This window comes from Stylophora pistillata, chromosome 2 (genome assembly GCF_964205215.1).
Source record: "Stylophora pistillata chromosome 2, jaStyPist1.2, whole genome shotgun sequence".
NCBI lineage: Eukaryota > Metazoa > Cnidaria > Anthozoa > Scleractinia > Pocilloporidae > Stylophora > Stylophora pistillata.
In genome coordinates this window covers 54,958,524-54,979,877 of record NC_142520.1, presented here as the reverse complement: position 1 = coordinate 54,979,877, position 21,354 = coordinate 54,958,524, and the positions used below count along the sequence as shown (strand labels likewise).

At 38.4% G+C, this 21,354-nt stretch overlaps 2 protein-coding genes and 1 pseudogene across 6 annotated transcripts; 1 reads left to right on the top strand and 2 right to left on the bottom strand.

Moving 5' to 3' along the window:
- Window positions 1-3,839: 3,839 nt before the first annotated feature.
- On the bottom strand, window positions 3,840-13,373 carry LOC148740457 (uncharacterized). 3 transcript variants are annotated; one of them, XM_088750637.1, is made up of 5 exons: window positions 13,278-13,373; window positions 13,023-13,187; window positions 12,003-12,176; window positions 11,827-11,897; window positions 3,840-4,188 (listed from the first exon to the last, which is right to left on the bottom strand). In XM_088750637.1, the coding sequence occupies exons 2-5, from the start codon at window positions 13,054-13,056 to the stop codon at window positions 4,177-4,179; spliced, it is 291 nt and encodes a 96-aa protein (XP_088606763.1). In that variant the 5' UTR covers window positions 13,057-13,187; window positions 13,278-13,373; the 3' UTR covers window positions 3,840-4,176. The 3 variants fall into 3 exon arrangements, with proteins under 3 accessions (XP_088606763.1, XP_088606762.1, XP_088606761.1); XM_088750636.1 differs by lacking the exon at window positions 3,840-4,188 and adding an exon at window positions 6,030-6,525; XM_088750635.1 differs by lacking the exon at window positions 3,840-4,188 and adding an exon at window positions 10,258-11,539.
- On the top strand, window positions 4,069-9,352 carry LOC148740458 (uncharacterized). Of its 2 annotated transcripts, none has more exons than XM_088750590.1 (4): window positions 4,069-4,200; window positions 7,022-7,068; window positions 7,925-7,985; window positions 8,414-9,352. In XM_088750590.1, exons 1-4 carry the CDS (start codon window positions 4,179-4,181, stop codon window positions 8,941-8,943), a joined length of 660 nt encoding a protein of 219 aa, XP_088606716.1. In that variant the 5' UTR covers window positions 4,069-4,178; the 3' UTR covers window positions 8,944-9,352. The 2 variants fall into 2 exon arrangements, with proteins under 2 accessions (XP_088606716.1, XP_088606715.1); XM_088750589.1 differs by having other exon boundaries at window positions 7,925-8,111.
- A 110-nt stretch (window positions 13,374-13,483) lies between the features above and the next one.
- Window positions 13,484-17,538, bottom strand: LOC148740456 (uncharacterized; annotated as a pseudogene). Its single transcript, XR_015996850.1, has 8 exons — window positions 17,058-17,538; window positions 16,798-16,878; window positions 15,823-16,190; window positions 15,450-15,560; window positions 14,915-15,153; window positions 14,315-14,493; window positions 13,871-13,968; window positions 13,484-13,552 (listed from the first exon to the last, which is right to left on the bottom strand). The product of XR_015996850.1 is annotated as an uncharacterized LOC148740456 (transcript).
- Window positions 17,539-21,354: the final 3,816 nt, after the last annotated feature.

The window sequence follows — 21,354 nt, the reverse complement described above, 5'->3', positions numbered from 1 at the left end:
TGCTCTATAATATTTTATCGCAGTTTTTCATTGTCAAATGTTTTACCAAATCTTTACTTATTCAAATTCTAGGAAAACGGGGTAAAATCTAAGAATCCATCCTCCCTGATGAAATAGATCCCAAGTTGCTATATCGAGTCTTCAACCCGATTTTCCATTTCTTTTTTCAATGAATTTAGGAGAAACGGGATTAATTCTGCGAATTCATCCGCAAGTGGCTAACACGCTAAGTTCCCATATGCCATCTTTACCCCGATTTTCCATTTGATCACCGATCGAATTCGAGAAAAACGGGGTAAATTCTGAGCCTTCATGTTACATGTGAATAATACCCAAAGTACCCACATGCTATCTTTATCCCGAATTTCCAATTTTTTTTTCAGTGAATTTGACAAATAACGGGGTGAAGTCCAAGCGTTCATCCTCCGAATTAATTAGCTCACAAGTTGCCATACCTTTAACCCGATTTTCCATTTTTTTATGAATTCTAGAAAAAACGGGATAAATTCTACGAATTCATCGTTAAGTGGCTAACACGCTAAGTTTCCATGTGCCATCCCCTTTACCTGGTTTTTCCATTTGATCAGCGAATTCTAGGAAAGCGGGGTAAATTCTGTGAAATTCATCCTTAAGGTCCTTGAGGTGGAATATATCCTAATGACTTGCCATAGCCATCTTTACCCGATTTTCGATTTGATCATTACGTGAATTTGTCGTAAACGGGGTAAACTATGAGAAATCCACCCAAAAGTACAACAAATCCGACAATAATTTAGAAACAGTACTCAAAAAAAGAGCAGCTTAAAACAGCGGAACCGGACCGTAATGAAATTTAGAGACGGAACTAAAGAAAGTTCAGCTAAAATCAGCGGAACCGTAATAAAATCACATCACAATCTACTCTTTCAAATTTCACAATCTACTACTTCAGATTTTTGCCATACAGCAAAAACCTCCGATATTCGAAATAATCAACTGAAGGCCAAACTTCTGTGATTGAAGGAAGACTTCGTGACGCAGGCAAATTATGAGAACTTTGACCTCTCAGTCGATCTTACCTCAGGTAGATCAGCGAAGCGTCAAAAATATATAATTTTATGCCAACGAACCATAATCTACGATCTTCAACTATTCAAGAAAATAAAACAATTGTGATATGGGTAAAATGTTGTCATTGAAGTCGCAAGTCGAACAATGACGTCTGTAAAAATAAAGCAAGACTGCAAATGAAGCGTCAACAATAACGCATCCTTTGGTCAAAAGTCGCTTTGTTATTTACATAGCAAGTTGCTCTTCCACGTTTAAGACGTTTAGATTAGTAGAACGATGCGATCACACGGCGTTAACGAAGGAGTGATAGAACTTCAAGGAAAGTACTGTGAGAGATTGCGAACAGCGTGTTTTCCTGAGATCAGTTGGAAGTTGCTCATACGTGTCAAATTTTTTACTTATCCCGACCCCCTTGAATGTGCACTTTTGCTTGAAGACATGACTGCAACGGAATCTCTTAACCAGTCCCAAGCCGCGTGTCGCTCTATAGATCACAGGATGTGATTGGCCATTGTATCACATTACGTCAGAGGACATATCTACAACAAGAGGACATAAGTGCAACGGTACACATATCTACAACAAGAGGACATAAGTGCAACGGTACATCCATATAGACTCCCTGTTACCCAGTCTCCATATAGACTCCCTGTTACCCATTCTCCCTGTGTACCCTGTGTACCCTGTGTACCCATGTGTACCCTGTGTACCCTGTGTACCCGTGTGTACCCTGTGTACCCCTGTGCACCCCTGTGTACCCTGTGTACCCATGTGTACCCTGTGTACCCTGTGTACCCGTGTGTACCCTGTGTACCCTGTGTACCCTGTGTACTATGTGTACCCATGTGTACCCATGTGTACCCATGCGTACCCATGTGTACCCATGTGTACCCTGTGTACCCTTTGTACCCTGTGTACCCTGTGTACCCGTGTGTACCCTTTGTACCCTGTGTACCCTGTGTACCCTGTGTACCCATGTGTACCCTCTGTATCCTGTGTACCTATGTGTACCCATGTGTACCCTGTGTACCCTATGTACCCATGTGTACCCTGTGTATCCTGTGTACCTATGTGTACCCTGTTTACCCTGTGTACCATGTTTACCCATTATACACTTTGTACCCATGTATATCATGTATATCCTTGTATACCTCGTATACCCTGTCTACCTTGTGTACTCTGTACACCCTCTATATTCATGTATACCCAAGTATATTCATGTATACCCAAGTGTACCCTGTATGCCATGTACCCTGTATGCAGGGTACACAGGGTACACAGGGTACACAGGGTACACATGGGTAAACACGGGTACACAGGGGTACACAGGGGTACACAGGGTACACAGGGTACACAGGGTACACACGGGTACACAGGGTACACAGTGTACACAGGGTACACAGGGTACACACGGGTACACACGGGTACACAGGGTACACAGGGTACACACGGGTACACAGGGTACACAGGGTACACACGGGTACACAGGGTACACAGGGTACACAGGGTACACACGGATACACTGGGTACACGGGGTACACAGGGTACACAGGGTACACACGGGTGCACACGGGTACACAGGGTACACAGGGTACACACGGGTACACAGGGTACACGGGGTACACGGGGTACACGGGGTACACAGGGTACACAGGGTACACAGGGTACACAGGGTACACAGGGTACACGGGGTACACAGGGTACACAGGGTACACAGGGTACACAGGGTACACATGGGTACACGGGGTACACGGGGTACACAGGGTACACGGGGTACACAGGGTACACAGGGTACACAGGGTACACATGGGTACACAGGGTACACAGGGTACACGGGGTACACGGGGTACACGGGGTACACAGGGTACACATGGGTACACAGGGTACACAGGGTACACGGGGTACACAGGGTACACAGGGTACACAGGGTACACATGGGTACACAGGGTACACAGGGTACACGGGGTACACAGGGTACACGGGGTACACAGGGTACACATGGGTACACAGGGTACACAGGGTACACAGGGTACACAGGGTACACATGGGTACACAGGGTACACATGGGTACACAGGGTACACAGGGTACACATGGGTACACAGGGTACACAGGGTACACAGGGTACACGGGGTACACAGGGTACACAGGGTACACATGGGTACACAGGGTACACAGGGTACACAGGGTACACATGGGTACACAGGGTACACAGGGTACACAGGGTACACAGGGTACACAGGGAGAATGGGCAACAGGGAGTCTATATGGAGACTGCCATGAATTACTTGCCGAATGATCACAACAATCATTTTCGGACGTGTGGTCAATTAATCCTATTGATCATTTCTCACCGGGAGCGGGCTTCGCTCAAGGTCTCATATTTTCGAAGAATTGCTTGAACAGAAGCGCTACCATTGAAGGTCTCCTCATAGGCTATCAAAACATTGTCTTGGCTTCCTTATCAGCATTGAAACATCCTCTACAAATTCTGAGATCATGAGTAGAATCCTCATTCCCTGATTATAAATTCAACAAATTGATTACAAAATACAAAGAGTACAGGACGTTCTCTTGAACCATGTAGAAAGAAAGAAAAAAAAAAAACAACAGAATTTGTCGTAGTATCATTACTTTGTCAATTAATCCAATGTGATAGTTAGGTAGTGATGTAAATATGTAATAAAGCTGATAAGTAAGTTATCAAGTTATTTCTTATTTCTATCGCTCACCACAAGGTAAAATATAGTTTACGGAGGGGCGTATCAGAAAGAGGACAATATATTTGGGGTCTGGTTTCATTTATTTATTAACCTGTTCGTCTATCATTAAATTATTTCTTCCACAGCCAAGGAGTTTATCTGATTCCGCTGAATAAATTACTGTTACCAGACTTGCCCAACACGATCTCATCCCCGAATGAAGGATTACCATAACTTCTCAAATGTGACAAAATGAAGTGTAATCATTCAACATCGAGATGACCGTGAAGCCAGTGAACCCTGGGCACCAGATCCAAAGAGAGATGATTTTCCCGGGTGATTTCGATTTCTTCGGTGCTGTCGTAGGTGCCCTATTCGGTCACTTGTGTTTCGCTTTCCTCGCTTTTTTCGGGTTATTATTTTGATTCATGGCGTCCGCTGTTGTGGTAGGTAAGTAAACATTGTTTTAGTATAAGTTATGAATTGTGCAGACTAAGATGCTTGTGAATATTCATGAGTACGTGATTGCGAATGATACATATATTTTTCAAGCATTCCAATTTTCCAATTAACATTCAGCTTAAAGGTTCTCAACAAAATGAAAGTTTAGAGTGCCCTGGTAATGCTAGAGAAATACATGAAATTCTCAAATGCTTAACTTGCAGTCGATGGTTTCATCTGCCGGTTTCTTCTCGACTGGGGTCGCCAAAATAGTCGCCGCAAAAATTACACTGAGGTTGTCAACGTTATGGCTTTTGTATTCTTTGAACATATTTTCGAATTTTGTTTGATCAGTTGTCCATATGTTTTCTATAGATATATAGAATACCATCTCCTTTTAAGCGCGGCCGATACTTCGGCGTCATTCGTACGCTAATAGTTGCACACGTGGGAAAGCTGTCAATTTGAGCAAGGGGTTTAAAGTTAATTAAATAAAAGGCCATGAGCTAATATATTGTTTTCATCAATGCAATTTCCATCTTTCTCCACCCTGATGCATGAGTGATAGGGCTATGTTTGCCAATATTTTCAATAAAGGCTGAAAGTTTCAAAAGAAACTGTGGTGCTGCGTTGGTGGGGGTAACAAGGTGATTTGGTTATGTCAACTAAGTTGAAATTGTAAATTGGCCACTGTAACTAGTAAAAAAGCTGACGTTTCTAGCGTTGGCCCTTAGTCAGAGCGAATGACGAAGGGCCAACACTCGAACCGTCAGCTTTTTTACTCATTACAGTGGCCAATTTACAATTTCAACATAGTTGATATAACCAAATATTTTCAATACTCTGGACATCATTTTTAACTTGGAAAATGGCAAAGCCATTAAATGTTGTCCTTATGTGTAAAAGGAGCTACGTGATTGGTGGGAACATGGCAATGAGAAAAACACGAACAAATTTTTCTCGTTGCCATGTTCCCACCAATCACGTAGCTCCTTTTTCTGCCTTTAAAAGCACACACAACCCACAATTCCTCTATTCGTTCCGACGAAGGGCTAACGCTCAAAACGTCACCTTTTATAATCGTAATGGTGGCCAATTTACCATTTCAACTTTGTTGATATATTCAAATTACTAAAGAATTGACAGTTGGCCAAGAAGGTGTATCTTTTTAACACTGTTCAAAAAGATACTCAGATTTTATTAAAAAGTTGGACCTAAAAATTTTACTTTGTTCGTTTCTTTTGTCTTGTCTATAAAATTGGTTTTTTCTATGCCTTTGCTTTAGCAAATCCCTGCTGATCAAGTGTATAAAATTGGGCAATGGATATAAAATCGAATGGGGTATATTTAGTAAATAAACCTCTTCAGGTTGCTGGTATGTTGGCTGATAATGTCCACAGCTAAGAGATTGTCCGAAAAATGAATATTTGGCCGAGAAGCAAAGCTTCGAGGGCAAATATGAAATTATGAGGGCAATCCCCCAGCCAAGAACATTATCAGCCAACATACCAGCAAGCCAGAGTGAGGTTTATTTATTTTATAACCCTCCCATTAATTTTCACATCGCAATTAAACTGTGCATAAACACAGTAAAAAAGCTAGTGGTGATCTGATGGCGAATGCACGTGATTAACGCAAGCAAAAAAAAAAAGAGTTTGGTTTCCTTCCATGTAAATAGGACAACGGAAAAGTTGAAACCCTTGTGTTGACTATGTTTCTATTTCACAGAAAAAATTGGAGGATAAATATCAACACGGACAGGGGTTATTGCATATAACTGTCCTGTGATTTTGCAACACATGACATAAAGTAACCAATAATGTAACCAAAACGCAAAGTAACCAATATGCCTGGTTTAATTTTAACCTACAAAAAAGTATCACTACTAGTGTGGACAATGTCAGACAGAAATGCGTCAATGAAAACTCAATTAGGGTAGACAAGGCCAAATTAAATCCCTGCAATGACATGGTAATTTTTTTGTGTTATTTCTATTCTATTTACTAGCTGGGTAATTGTTACAACAAATTTGCTAGGGTTCATATTACATTGTTTTCATTGTCTGAAATGTGGTCAGAAACTTTGGTAATCTTTGTTACAATGGGTTGGTAAAGAGCTCTGTAGTCAGGCCAAATTTCATGAGCTATTAAATGAGCTATTAATCTCAGTTTTGGTAGCTTGAAGTGGCTTAGTAATACTGCTCACAACTCCTTATCTCCTAGATATAATGCTAATGATTTGCAGGTCACCTCCGTCTGACATGTTGTGTTGTGCCAGGAAATATTCCTTCAATGCCTCCTTCATGGAAGTTTTTTTGGTTTGCAGTCTGGCCATCTGGAATATAGGCAATTTGAGGAACTCTTTAAATTACACAGGGGTTCTGTGCTACACTTTATATTGCAGTTTTCAATAACATATTTTGCATACTCTGAAATTCAGACCTAAAACAATGGTTACATTTTTCACCGCTGACAATTATCTTAGCTAGCAGACCTCTCTGGAAACAAAGCTTCACTTCAACCAGGTCAAAAGGTCACATCTGTCAGTTGTGACTAGTAGTTTTCGATCTAATTTGCTTCTTTCTGTTTTTCAAGGTTTGTTAGCTGTTGCCATAATTATTATTGACAGCAACAAGAAATTGCAATCATTAGTTGGGTTTTTAACTTCAGATTTTGAATTTAGGCCCAATCTGGTTTAAGCTCCCTGTACTGTATAGAGTGCTTTTACAGGCACCATTTAAAGTAATTAATATACCAATATGAAGATGCCAAGGAACTTTTTTTGAAAACGATTAGGAACATCACATGTATGTAATTTTCTTTAATTTCAGATTTAAATTCTGAAGAGGTTTTTAGGCCAACTAAAAGACCATTCAAGGTATGAATATCTAGCTTACATTTAAAGGTTATTTAGGTTATTCAGATTAAATGCTTAAATGGTTATTTAGATTAAATGCTTTTATTTCTGTTTGTTTCATAGATTATTAAAATAATAATTTACATTTCAATGAAGTATGTTGTTTTTGAGTGAGAACTGTTTAACTCCCCCCCTCCCCTCCCCCACTTCATAACGTAATTAAGGGGTCTTTATAGATTTTGAATACTGTGGAAATGTAAATGATAGTAATATTAAATTTGGATATTTTAAGATAATAATATCAAATCACCTTTTCAGCAGAACCCCGCCCTTGATACAAGACAGTTTTAATACATGTTCAACTATTTTGTTTTTCTGGGTGAAAACTACAACATTTATGTACATTTGCCTGCCTAATACAGACACCTGTTAAATGAACAACAGACACTTTTCCTTGACCCCTGTAACATTTTCTCAGACAAAGTTACCTTCGCCTAATTACCAAACCTTCTATAGTAAGTTAATTTTTCTTTTTTAATAAGAGGCCATAATTGTCAACTATAATTTAAATAAAATAATGTAGTTAAAGTTGCCCGAGTGAAAATTTGTATTTGCTGATTGTAACTATTTATTAATCACCTGTGATCATAATCACTCGCACACTCACACTCTTTGTTCCTATCAGTGGAGTATTTAAAGGCTACACCTGTGATCACAAATGAATACTAAATTTATTATAAATTATCTATAGTTTATTTGCTATAACTGGAAGGCTTGTAACTCTCTATTCTACTTCCTATGACCTTAATTTATTTGCTGCAATGTGATATATATTCAGAAATTCTAATGAGAATATTTCATGTTGTTTGTTTTTCAGTCAAATGTTTTATATCAACATCATGGCTGGGATGTTGTTGTTTTGTACTTCAATAAACATGGTACTGGTACATCTGTACATACTTATGGCACGCCCGGTGCTGGTCTAAAATTTGTGGGGTCAGATAAAAGCAATGCATCAAAATATGGTCGAGTAACCACAAAGCTCTTCAAACAATTTGCCAAAGGTAAGTAAAAATAGCAATAATGATAAAAATAATGATATTGATAATAATGATAGATCCCAGTAATAAGAAAAGTCCTTGAGATCTGGGGTTGCAAGTCTTACATGTCATGTCCTATTCAACTGATTTTCTAAAGGAGGTATAGGAGTGTCTTGCAATTTTTTATAGTATTGTCCCTTACAATGCTGACCAACACAGAAAAGGTAACAAATTTTCACGTTAAGATGAACAAAATGTACAAACTGAATTTAGTTTAGATTTTTTTGGAAAATTACTTATACTTTAAACGTTGTTTTTCTGTGTAGACGTTCATGGCAGTGATAATACCGTGGATGATGACCCTGACGATCCATCAGTTACTCTCAGTTTTGGAAATGATACAATGTCCGTAATTTGTACTGGTATAGCACCAGAAGGTGGGAATGGTACCACAGAAAATCCAGCAGATCAGACTGGGGGACTAGATGGGTGTCAGGCAGGTGGTGTGGGGCATGGGCAGTTGGCCAGTGTGGGTGTTGGTGCTGGGTGTGGACAAATGGCTGGTGTGGGAGGTGCAGCAATTGGCAATGGGAGTCAGACATATAGCACAAGGCATGGGTATGGGCAAATGGCTAGAATGGAAGGTGCAGCAATTGGTAAGAAGAGTCAGGCAGGTGGTGCGGGTCATAGGCAGATGGCTGGTGGGAATGTCGGTGCTGGGTGTGGGCAAGTGGCTGAAGTGGGGGTGCAGCAATTGGCAATGGGAGCCAGGCAGGTAGTGCGTGTCGTGGTGAGGTGGCTGGTGCCTCAGGTGGCAATGCATGTCAGTCAAGTGGAGCTGGGTGTACCCAAGTGACTGATGTGAACACAGCGACAAATAGCAGTGGGGAGTCTGGTAGGTGACGCTGAGGATGGGCAAGTAGCAGCAAAGGAGGGTAATGGAGTGGTTTATGTTGTTGATGGCGAGATTCTCTCTGTTGGTATTGTAGACAAAAATCGTGTGACGCTTAATCGCCACAAAATTGAAAGAGGGTTTGCTTGTGTTTTAATGACTTACATAAAAAAAGCCAACTGTGCCAGCACCAGTAATTTTGGGCGATCCTGAAGAGAACAGTCATCTACAGAAAGGGATGTTCTTTGTCTTACCTATTTCCAACCTGTTTAGGTGCGAAAAGTATATCGCGGGAGACAAAGTAGTGTTACGTGCATACCACAGATCAAAAAATGTTAGCGACAAATGAGTAAAGCTCGATTAAAAAGAGGGTCTTGAGCAGTGAAGTAGTGATTGCTTGTGTACATCTCCGGGAATAGGGATTCCAACTCGCACACAAACCAAAAAGCCCTTTTAATAGCGTTTTTGGTCATTCATCAAGCCTCGATACACAGCATTTGGTTTGTGTCTGATGGAAAACAATTAACGCTGTAGCTAATTCACAGAAAAGCCTGTTCATTAACAGTCTCTTTTCTACCATAGATATTTTGCCAGCATTTGACCTAGATATACTGCCTTTGAACTGCACAAGAGAAAATACGTGACGCAGTTATTGGCGCATAGGTTGTAAATAATTGCTATCATTTGACGGGGATCTGTTAGGTTCGGGATGCATAATCAAAAATGCAACATATAAACAACGCCCATTTTCAGGAAGATTTGCACTAATATTTGTCAACGGAAATTATCCGTTCCAAGAAGGGAATGGTTTTCCGAGTGCGACGCTCGGAGAAAACGACTCCATGAGGAAGAAATGGTGTCCAAGGACAAATATTTAACACTTATTCCACAAGTGCGCGTTGGATATGAGATGATAGACAGCCAATTCGGTGCGTAGTGCCGAATTGGCTATAATCATCTCATATCTAACAAGCGCGAGTGGAATAATTGTTTTATTAAAAACACCCCCAGGAAATTATTTTGTAAGAAGAAACCGGATTTTTTAGCTCCCTTTTGATTTTAAGTTGACGCGTACACTTACCATATTTGTAGATTATGGTATATTGGCTAATATGCCATAATGGCTAAGCCAATAAAAAGTCTTGAATTGCATTATCCAATGATCCAGTTTTTAATAATTAACAATTATTCCACGAGTGCGCGTTGGATATGAGATGATAGATAGCCAACGAGGCGCGAGTGGAATAATTGTTTTATTAAAAAAAAAACGCGCCCAAGACAGACAAATCTTCTCGACTTTATTTTGTAAGAAGAAACCCGATGTTACTATGTACAGATATTAGATTATGGTATCTTGGCTCATATACCATAATAGCTAAGCCAATAAAAAGTCTTGAATTCCATTATCCAATGATCCAGTTTTTAATAATAATGGATATGTTTTTTTGCCAAATTGAGGCTACTTTGTTTTTATCCTAGACAATTTTCTTACACAAGACCGCTCATGTTGACAGACCTTTACTTCAACCTCTCAAACGTCAAAGTTATACTTTCGGTGTTCAAAATATTGTTATTCAGTCTTCAAAAAATTTTAGCTCTCTTCAATGTTAATTAAGACAGCCCAAATTGCGAAGGGTTTCCAGATCACGGCTGTGAAGTCAGTCTATTTTGGTATGTCTGGGTTCCAATCAGTCTGGGTCTAAAATGCAAAGTTAAGCAAAATGCTCTAGGCTCCGAGTAAGGTTAATTATAGCCAACTTGCCAGGTTAAGAAGTTATAGCAGTTCCCATGAGAGCACCCCTTTTCATGTCCGTCATCTTGGATATTTTGCATTGGCCTGACCAGTCATGGTTAAGCCACGAAATTTTTGTCACTTATAGAAGAGAGTCTAATATATTGTTGCTGTAAGTATCAAGTTATTTCATAACATTTCCAGAGAGTTACGATGTGTGTAAAAAGCTCAAAAAAGGAGAAAGACTTCCAGGAGAGGAGGGGAAATTGACAACTAGGTTATTGCACATTTTTGACGTGGCATTTTAATAAGCAACAACATATTATATACCATTAGAAAGCTCTTTAATAGAGCAACAATTTGGTATATTTCAAGTTTCCTAACCCTTATGTGGGCAGGCGCTGGAAGCCAGAAGGTTCAGATAAAGAGGACATATGACCACAAGGGGAGTGGTAGAACTAAAACAGCTCTAAAATCAAAAATGCTTGTTAAAATAATGAGAGAATTGCTACACGTTATGATAATAACCCTGCAAATCCTCTCTGAAAATTTTAGCTCTCAACTCTAACGAATAAAGATTTTTTAAAAATTTTTTATATGCTGGACTTAGTGAAAATTTCAAGAGTGAGTTATAAGGACGCAACTGGACTTTGTCAGTTGGTACCAATCCCAAGGCCTAATAGAAAATAGTCACTACCACAATGCAGCTTTGAACTTGGTAGCTGCAGAACAAATCTGACTCTTGCAAAAGGCAATTCCCTTTTTGGTACAACTCAACTTTCCTTGAAGAACCACCACACTCATTGAACTACTTCTGTACCTCATCTCCTAGACACACGAAAAGAAAGAGGGTGTCGCAGAGAGAAATATTGATGCTACGTTACTTTTACATAGTGTGTCTGAATGTTTGCGTGGTATGCCATGGACGCAGAGTAGTGTAAAGCAAAGTGTAAGCACATTATTGTAAAAGAGTGCACAATGTATTGCAAAAGAGTAAGAAATGTACTGCAGTTGTGAAGCAAAGGATAGTGTGAAAACTAAATAAATAAATAAATAAGTACGTACGTAGATAAATAAATAAGTAAATAAGTAAACACAAAGATAAAGGTAATTACATTTTCTTCCATCTCGGGTTGCAAAGATGCTTCGTTGTTGTCATGTGGTACGTCTGAACTGCTTTTAGGATCTTGACAGGGAAAAAGAACAAGAATGCTTTATCAAGATTATTTTCTATTAACAGCAAACTGTTAATGTTAAGAACAGGAAAGACTAATGGTTATGACATGCTCACGTGCTAACTTATCCTGTAACTCCACAACAATCCTTTCAAGCCGAGGAATAGTAACATCCACGTAGAACGCTACAAAGTTTGCCATCTCATTTTTTACGAGAGTAATTTCTTCATCCCATCTCGTGATCACTTCATGTTTTTCAACGACGACTTTCTTGATTCTCATTGGTGTACCTATATGGACGAATGAAAACTGACTTGAATTACAAAAACAATGCATTCCCAATAACTGGTACCAGTTGTTGGAATGAGATACCACGCAATCTAAGAGAGCTACCCAAAAAGTCTTTCAAAGCTAGAATTAAAAATGAATAACCACGAATGCTGGACAAAGAAAATTCCTTTCTTATTAAACACGAGATTATTCAAGAACAGGAAACTTTAAGTAATTAAAATCAGTGTCTTCTCTCATTATTCTCCTCTCATTATTCTCCTCTCATTATTCTCCCCTCATTTTGTTTTAGCAATCTTAATATGCAGAAACTATTATAATATTACACATGTAACTAAATCTTAATTGTTATTAATGTTATTTAATTGATCTAGTTTTATGCATAAGCAATCAATGGCCCGCCTAGATTAGCATTTACTATTTGCAAAATAACGTTTTAAAAGTAAAGAAAATAAGCGGCTTGTTGTTGTTGCTGTTGTTGTTGTTGTTCTTGATATTAATTCCCTGCATGCTCAGGTTAGACAGAAGTAGGAAAAAACCCAACACCTCGGAAGAGGCCTGATCTATTAGAAGTTATGAACAGTTTGCTGGTACAATTTTCTTGAGAGGGGCAGTGCTGGAGCATAGTGTCTTTCTTAAGACACCAACACAATGACCGTAGCTACTAAGCTACCCCGTATCACAAGTGTGTTTTATCTTATATAAAATTAGTAAGTTGTACAATGTACAAGAAAATACTTTATCAATGATAGAATGAAAATATACTTAGAACAAAAATGACAGCTACAAGCTGAAATACTCAACAAAAGAGACAAGTTGAATTGAGTACTAAAATTCACAAAGTTTACCTGTTGTGTTTCCCCATGGGAAATTCCCCTTCATAACTTCAGAGACAGTACCTTGCAAAGCTTCATTGCCTTCTTTCTCTTGATTGTACTTATCTATTAGGGAAGACTGCTTATTCGTGTTTGAAGAAATCTTTTTGCGGAGGTGTGCATGCTGTTTGGACGAGTCTAAATAAGATAAAGCGTGAGTAGAAATGGTAACATAATTTTGTCTGTTTAATAGCTATTTAGCAATAGTAATATTGCATAAATACTGACCTGTGTGTATCGTCTTGACAGACTCAGTACCATGCCATTGATTTTTCTTTGATTCCAAGCAATAGCATGCTCAGTAATGAGCTCCTCACGATCTAAAAGATATGAATAACTTACCTTTCAGTTGAATGTCTATAACTTCAATTAACTAAACTGAAGTACCTGACTGATTAAGGTCTCGTTACAAGTCTGAATTTGATTCTAATTTGTCAGTCCTCATTGTTTTCTAATTGCCTTAAGTTGAATGCCAATGGATCTCCATTGTTCATACTGTACCCCTGGATAGTAAAAAATCTACAAAATGTTTTACACCATATTCACTGCCCACTGTGCCAAACCATGGCGGCAGCCTGCGATCTCAAGTCCTGTCTCATCTAGTTCGGCTGTCTTCCTACCCTAATTAGAAGCAGCCTACCAATGTGATACCTCCCACATATATTGTCTTGTTCCTAGTTGCAGCATTTAATAACTATTAATACTGTAACAGAAAAGTCAAAATTTCATGCAATCCTACCAATATAGAAACTTGTCACAGCTTGCCAAGAGGCTATAAACTTAGTATAAAATGATCGCAATAAAACTGCATATATACACACCTTAGATTTGGACTGCTTTGCATACTTTGTTCATGTGACTATCAACATCCCCCTTGTTGGCAATAAAAAGATCTTCATAATATGATTGCCTCCTTTGTCTGTAGAAGAAGACAATTATAACTGGCTAAAATGTATCATTTTTTTCATGATATAACTGCATATCATTAAAGACAATGGATGATAACAGTTACTATTGTGCCTAACCTAATGATTAAACCTCAACTTTATATATCTTTGTAATATAAATAAACTCAACAAAACACACCAAATTAAAATATAAGTAATGCAATAACTAACAGTCACTTGTATTCAGGTCACTAATAAAAGTAAAATTTACAAAATTTGCACCCTTCATTCTATTGTACAAGTTTTATGAGCATTGATAAAATGTTGGGTGTTTTTGACATTGTTCTGTGTAGACCTTTCCTCTAGAATAAAACCTACCCTCCAGATGAACTGTAACGATACAGTTTCATATTTCCATCAACATGGCAGGAGTGCTGAAAGATGGAACATGTAGGGCAAATAATCCAGTTGTGACCTTGCAGATGACCCAATTCAAACTGGCAGAATTTCCACCCTTTAAAAGATCTACTAAATGTGCTGTGATTGATGGTTGGTGCCTGAAAAAAAAATAGAAATATCAATTTAGGTAGGTCAGTAATAGTAAATACTAGATAAAGTACAGCAGACAGCACAAAAGTAAGATTTCCACCACATTATGTACACAAAAATCTCAAAAAAAAACAAACAAACAAGGTATAAAACCTGAAAATTATATTGAAATGTTCTAGCACCAAACTTAAAAATATGTGAAAAATCTATAGACAATCAGATTATTATTTCAGAGCCAAGGGCAAGTCTTGTAACTCCATACATTTGCTACATTGTCTCTAAAATATTACAATTCAAAGATAGGTGTTAAGCAAGAATGTGTCAGAATACAATTTTGACCATTCAATAGACTACTGTACAAAAAATTATGCAGAAACATAAGTGGAAAATTAAATAAAATTACCGTAATTCAACTAAAGAAAAGCATACCCTTCCGTTCATAACTGATACATCCTCAAGTCCATGAATAAAGGAGCTTTCTGATGTCCCAGGCATTCTTTTTTGGATTGAATCCCATAACCTGAATAATTGTTGGTCAAACACATAACTGGTGTCACTGGAACTCTCACACCAAAACCCTGCTTCTACAACATCAATCAGAGACCAGGATAGAATGATACTGTTGCAATTGGAACACTGGATTCTGACTTTGTTCAAATCATATCGTCCTGAAAAAGAAATTATTCACTTCATGAATAATGATAACATTAAAGTGCAGTAAAATGGCTTCAACTAGGAATTCCCATAGCTATAGGTAATAAATCAAGGTGAAATTAATTAAAATTTTAATAAAATGAGTCTCTTCTTATGATGCATTACAATCTAATTGATTACCAAAAAAGGACATATCAAAAAGTAGTTTGAGATAAAGAGCAAGCCATATTACTTTTATTAATTCACTTAATAATTAGATACAGGAAATAAGTAAAAATCCAGGACAGTTTAAGCAAAAAGACACTATTACCTTTTTCATTAACTATTATTAAGAAACCAGAAGATGGAACTTGTTGTATGACGCCAGCCTCTTTACAACTTGAACATTGATCTGATATATTAGGGACTGGAAAAGACTTATCTAAGGACAAGAGAGAAGCACAGCTACATTAAAAAAGTTGTTTTGCATTGTGATATAACATAATCATCATCATCATAAATTTCTCTAAGAAACCACTTATGACTTTAAAGCTAATTAATACCTGTTGAATGAGTCTCCATCCACCTTTAATTGCTTATGCTAAGTTCAATTTGAATATGCTGGTTTAAAAAAAATGTATAATTAAGCATATGAAGTGAAAATAATAATTTAAAAAAATGGACACTGTATATTGTGAGATTACCTATTATTTGGTGATAACCTTTTCCATCAACTCCAACAGTTGGGGGAATAGCATGAAAGTACCCATTTACATATGTATCTCTGTCATGAAAAGGCAAAGACTTGTGAACCTTTTCGCCGCATGAATGGCACATAAACTGTTTTGGGCACTCCATAAATCGTATACAGACTTTGCCTTCCAAACAAATGCTGTAAATGTCTGGAGAGGGGAGGCCCTCACAGCTAAGGACTGCCTCTTTAGCTACTTCCTGATGTTGTCCCAACTAGAGGTCAAATTAGACATCCGTGTTTCCCAAGTTTTGGAAGATGCAATTTGAAATGTGGAACGAACCTCTTCACATTTCACAAGTGCAGCTTCGAGGTCATCTTCTATGAAACAAAAATAATATTTAGTCACAATGTGCATCAATAGATACTGGTGCATTCCAACTCTTCTATTCATGACCATAATTTTTTAAAATAATTTAGCACCGCTTCTTTTAAATGCCAGTTAGTCTGTGCTTTCACCAACTTCCTTTCTAACAAAGATTGAGACCTGGCAACATGGAAAATGAAATGTACAACCCTATAAAAAATAAGCTCTCTTTCTTTACACTCCCCGCTTACTTCATTAAATCAAGTTGTCCCAAGAATGCCTTATTAAATAAGCTTAAGGTGATTCCTCACATTTTGTGCAACCCTTACTGCGGATAGTTGATAGCATCATTCGCGCATGCTCGTGCACATACATTGAAAAATTAATATAGAAGATTTGCCTTGATATTGAGATCTATAGATGGATAAAAGGCTACAGCTCACGAATGAGCACAGGGACCCCAATTTTTTCCAGCCATCATTAGCAATTTATCATTACCTTTGCATGAGAAACGATTGATCTCATTAAAGTGATTGATCTACATTAAAGTGGGATGTTGTGAAAAACAGTTGTATTGCAGGTGTTTGGATAAAAGAACATTCTTTCCCCAAAAAAACTTACGCTTGACAATTGATGGTGGTGACATCTCATGACATGTAGGTTATACATCATTATCTCCCAAATCTAAACTCGGATCGCAATCTATAACGTTTGAGTCAATTAAAACTTGCATGAGCTTTGTTAAGGCAACATGACCAGCAGCTTGTTTGGAACATTGGATTAATCATTCTAGTAAATTTAAGGCGTTTTGACAATTAACTGTATTCGTTAATTTTAGGGGGGATATCGCGTTGCAAAAGATAAAAATATTGTAAATTCACCTTCTTCTGTTGCACTGCAGAGCGACGTATTCGTCACCTTTTTTCGCGAGGCCGATTTGTATTTCCTCAAACCAGTGGTGGAGTCCCTATAAAATTCCAAATCACTCCGGCCTTTTTTTCCTCTTCCATGATATTTCTTTTTCTCCAAGCAAACTTGTTACCTCGTGTAGCAGAGCATCGAGATCATCTTTGTTCTTGAACGCCTTCTTCGCCGCCATTTTTTACTTTGTGACTTCCGCTACCTTAGTATCTCCAGTCTACCGTTGGACTCACGGTCATTTCGATGTTGAATGATTACACTTCATTTTGTCACATTTGAGAAGTTATGATAATCCTTCATTCGGGAACGAGATCGTGTTGTTCAGGAGACGGTGTTCGTACTTTCTGTACGACGTTAGGCAGTAAGAATCTCATTTGAGATGATGAACAAAAAAGACTGTGCGACTTAACTCACCTTTCTTCTCTTTCCTGTATTTTTGCTGATAATAAAATCTCTGCGAAGTTCATAGAAGCTCTCCACCACCCACTCCGGCAAAGCGACCAAACCTTTTCCCACCCTCCCTCACTCGGAGAGCTTTGCTTCCTCCCATGACTGGAGAGAAAGTTCGATAATGGGCGTAGATTTCACTTTAAGCTTGAGAGTCACCGTGTACAGTTTATAACAGATTTCGCCGCTGTTTCCTGCCAAGTTTACCCTCTTTTCAGGTAAGAAATTTTTAGTTTGGATCCTCGCTTGTACTAAGAATGATGAGCGATACCGTTTGTATGCAGCATTCCTCAGTGAGGGGCTTATAGTGTTCTTTCACATTCAAAATGTTCTTTACGATTCGAAAGTGCGATCATCGATTTGTCTTCTGTTTCAGAGGCTTTGAAATAAAAATATCAGGTTAACAGGCAAAGGAAAGAGCTGATCATAAAATAAGTTTTTCTGTTGAAGGGGAAGCTTTTGAGGGGAGATTCCTTTAGAGTTTCGAGGAAATTATGCAAGTCAAAGACTAAATATGTATGTTCGGACGTGAAAGTGCTGCTCTGCTAAATATCCTTTTGATTTGCTTGTGGTACTTATGGTTCTTGTTCTTATCGCTCCGAAACCATACGGTGAAACCATATGACTATACAGATTGTAGTGTTTCTTTTGGTTTTCTACGAGAAAACGAGCAAAGAAATGGCCATGTGTTCTTCAGTCCGTCGTGTTGTGTCCGCCATTTTGGGAACCTTGCTGTCGTGACAAGAACAACGAAGAAAAGGGCCTTTGCTAAAAGTAGGATACCCTACTACAGCAATCACTCCGCGATGTTCAATATTGAAATTCTTTGCTCCCATGGAGATATTCATCCTCATCCTGGTCCGAGCCGTGTAAGTCATCGGAATCATGACGGTAACGTGGCTTGTAAAAATCGACATCGCAAACCTGATATATCCGTCTTCTATGCTAATTCAAGAAGCTTAGTTAACAAGACGGTCCTGTTGGAATTGGAAATTGCTACTTATCGTTATGACATTATGGTCTTCACGGAAACCCATTTAGACAGAACAAAGATAGACAGCGAATTGTTTCCTTCAAATTACACGGTGTTCAGAAGAGACCGTCCTCACAACGGCCGTAAAGGTGGTGGTGTGTTAATAGCTACGCGGGATACAGTAAAAGTGTTCCAAAGAGAAGATCTTCTATGTGATTCCGAATTACTTTTAGTAGACATAATCTTGTTTCAGGAAACAGGAAAGTTAACTTGGGGGTCTTTTATAGGCCACCCAAAAGCGACATTAATCCTCTTCTAGATCTGCAAACAGCCCTAGACAGTGTTCTTTCGACACCTAACTCCGACCTACTACTCTTGGGAGACTTCAATTTGCCTGAAATAAACTGGGAAACTATCTGTGCCTCAAGGAGTTCAGACCACACCACCCTGTTATGCAAAATTATTAACGACAACTTCCTTACCCAACTAGTCAAGGACTCAACTCGAGAGGAAAGCATCTTAGACCTAGTTCTTGTTTCTTCACCTGACTTAGTACATGACCTAACGATTGGTCAACCTTTCTCCGATCACAACTCGATAAATTTTTTTCTATCGAGATCCCCTCGAGGGTATCGTAGGTCCAGGAAATTGGCCTATTCCTTCAGAAAGGCAGATTGGGAACATCTTTGGAATCTCTTGAATTACATCCCTTTGCACTGTGCTTTTCTTGAAGACAACATCGACCTTGTTTGGTCTGCATGGTCGGATCTACTACTATTGGCTGTTGACGAGTGTATTCCAAAACACCAAGTTATAAGATCCACAAATGCACCATGGATTGACAACAACCTTATCAAACTTTGCCAAAAAAAGAAACTACTCTACAAGAGGGCTAAAAAATTGTCTATGGAGTCTCACTGGGTCACTTATCGTAAGTTTAATAATCAGCTAAAAAAGAAATGTAACTCTGCGCGATAGCAGTATATAAACAATTTGACTGAGGAGCTAAAATTGAACACTAGCCCAAAGCCTTTTTGGAATGACGTAAAATGCAAGAGAAAAGGATCAAGCGATCTACTATCCTTGAAAGTAAACGATAAGTTTCTAAATGACGATATTAGTATAGCAAATAGCATGAACCATTATTTTTTGTCTGTATTTACTGTTGAGGACCAAGCTAACATTCCAGTTTTTGATTACGTTACTAACCAGAAATTATGCAGCATTTATTGTTCCCCTGAAGAGATACAAAAAATGCTGAAAAGTTTAAATATCTATATATCCCCAGGGCCAGATGGCATATATCGCCACGGATTCTGAAAGAATGTAGTCAGGTGTTATCATCTCCGTTAGCGTTACTTTTGAATACATCTTTGTCGCTGGGTCAGCTACCAACAATGTGGAAAAATGCCAATATTACACCGGTGTACAGAAAAAGGAATAGGAATCTTAGAGAGAACTATCGTCAGATTTCACTAACGTGTATTTTATGCAAAATCGCGGAGAAGGTGGTGAGGAATCGAGTCATTGATTTTTGGTCTGATCAAAATCTTTTCAACCCAAATCAATTCGCGTATCTCAGCGGTAAATCCACTCTATTGCAGTTGTTAGCTTGTTATGATGACTGGGCTAAAGCTAGAAATTGTTGTAAACCTACTGATGTTATCTTTCTAGACATGTCCAAAGCTTTTGATAGTGTACCACATGAGTGTTTATTGCTTAAGCTGAAAAGGTACGGCATAGATGGGCCTTTACTGCAGTGGTTTAAACATTTTTTGACAAACAGAATGCAACGCGTTGTTATTAGAGGAAAGTGTTGGGATTGAATGTCAGTGAAGTCCGGGGTGCCCCAAGGAACAATTCTTGGCCCTATTTTGTTTATCATCTACATAAATGACATCTCAACAGATTTGACATCTACTGTTAAGATTTATGCAGATGATACTAAAATCTACCGAACAATCAGTTCGCCAGATGTTGATATCCCTACCCTGCAGAGTGACCTAGATCGATTGAATATATGGGCAAATAAATGGCAAACGCACTTCAATCTGGATAAATGCGAGGTCATGCGTATTACACATAGAAAGGATAAAACTAAACCAATTTACTCGCTGGGGTCGCTGGGGGGGCAATTTAGGTCAGTAGAGAACACTAAGGACCTTGGAGTAACCATCTCTTCTGACCTGTCCTGGGGCTTGCATGTATCTGCAATGGTAAACAAGGCAAATATGGTACTAGGTATCATGAAGTGGTCCATCGGAACTAATAGCCAGTACGTGTTTTCGCAGCTCTATAAATCACTGGTCAGTCCCATACTGGAGTATGCGGCTCCTGTTTGGAGTCCATATTTGATTAAGGATATTATGGCTCTAGAAAGGGCTCAACGAAGAGCTTCGTGACTAGCTTTAAGGCAGAAACAAGGCGAAATGAATTACGAACACCGTTGTAGCTTACTAAAATGGCAAACACTAGAAAAGCGGAGAGAATTTCTATCTCTGGTTAAATGTTATAAGATAGTTTTTGGTATTGATCACCTCTCTTTCCCAGATTTCTTTGTGTTTCCCAATAGGCGTACAAGAGCTAACCACAACTATAAACTTTATCTGAAAAGAGCAGTTTGTAATTGTTACAAATATTGTTTCTTCATTCGGATTGTGAGGAAATGGTATAGCTTGCCAGGATACATTGTCCACGCCGAATCATTGTCGGTTTTTAGGAGTAGACTTAAAATTTATTTGAATATTTACTGAATATTTATTGAATCTCTAGCCTTTAAATTTTATCTTTTGTATGTTTTTAGTAAGGGAAATTGTTTTTATACAGGGCTAACCTCG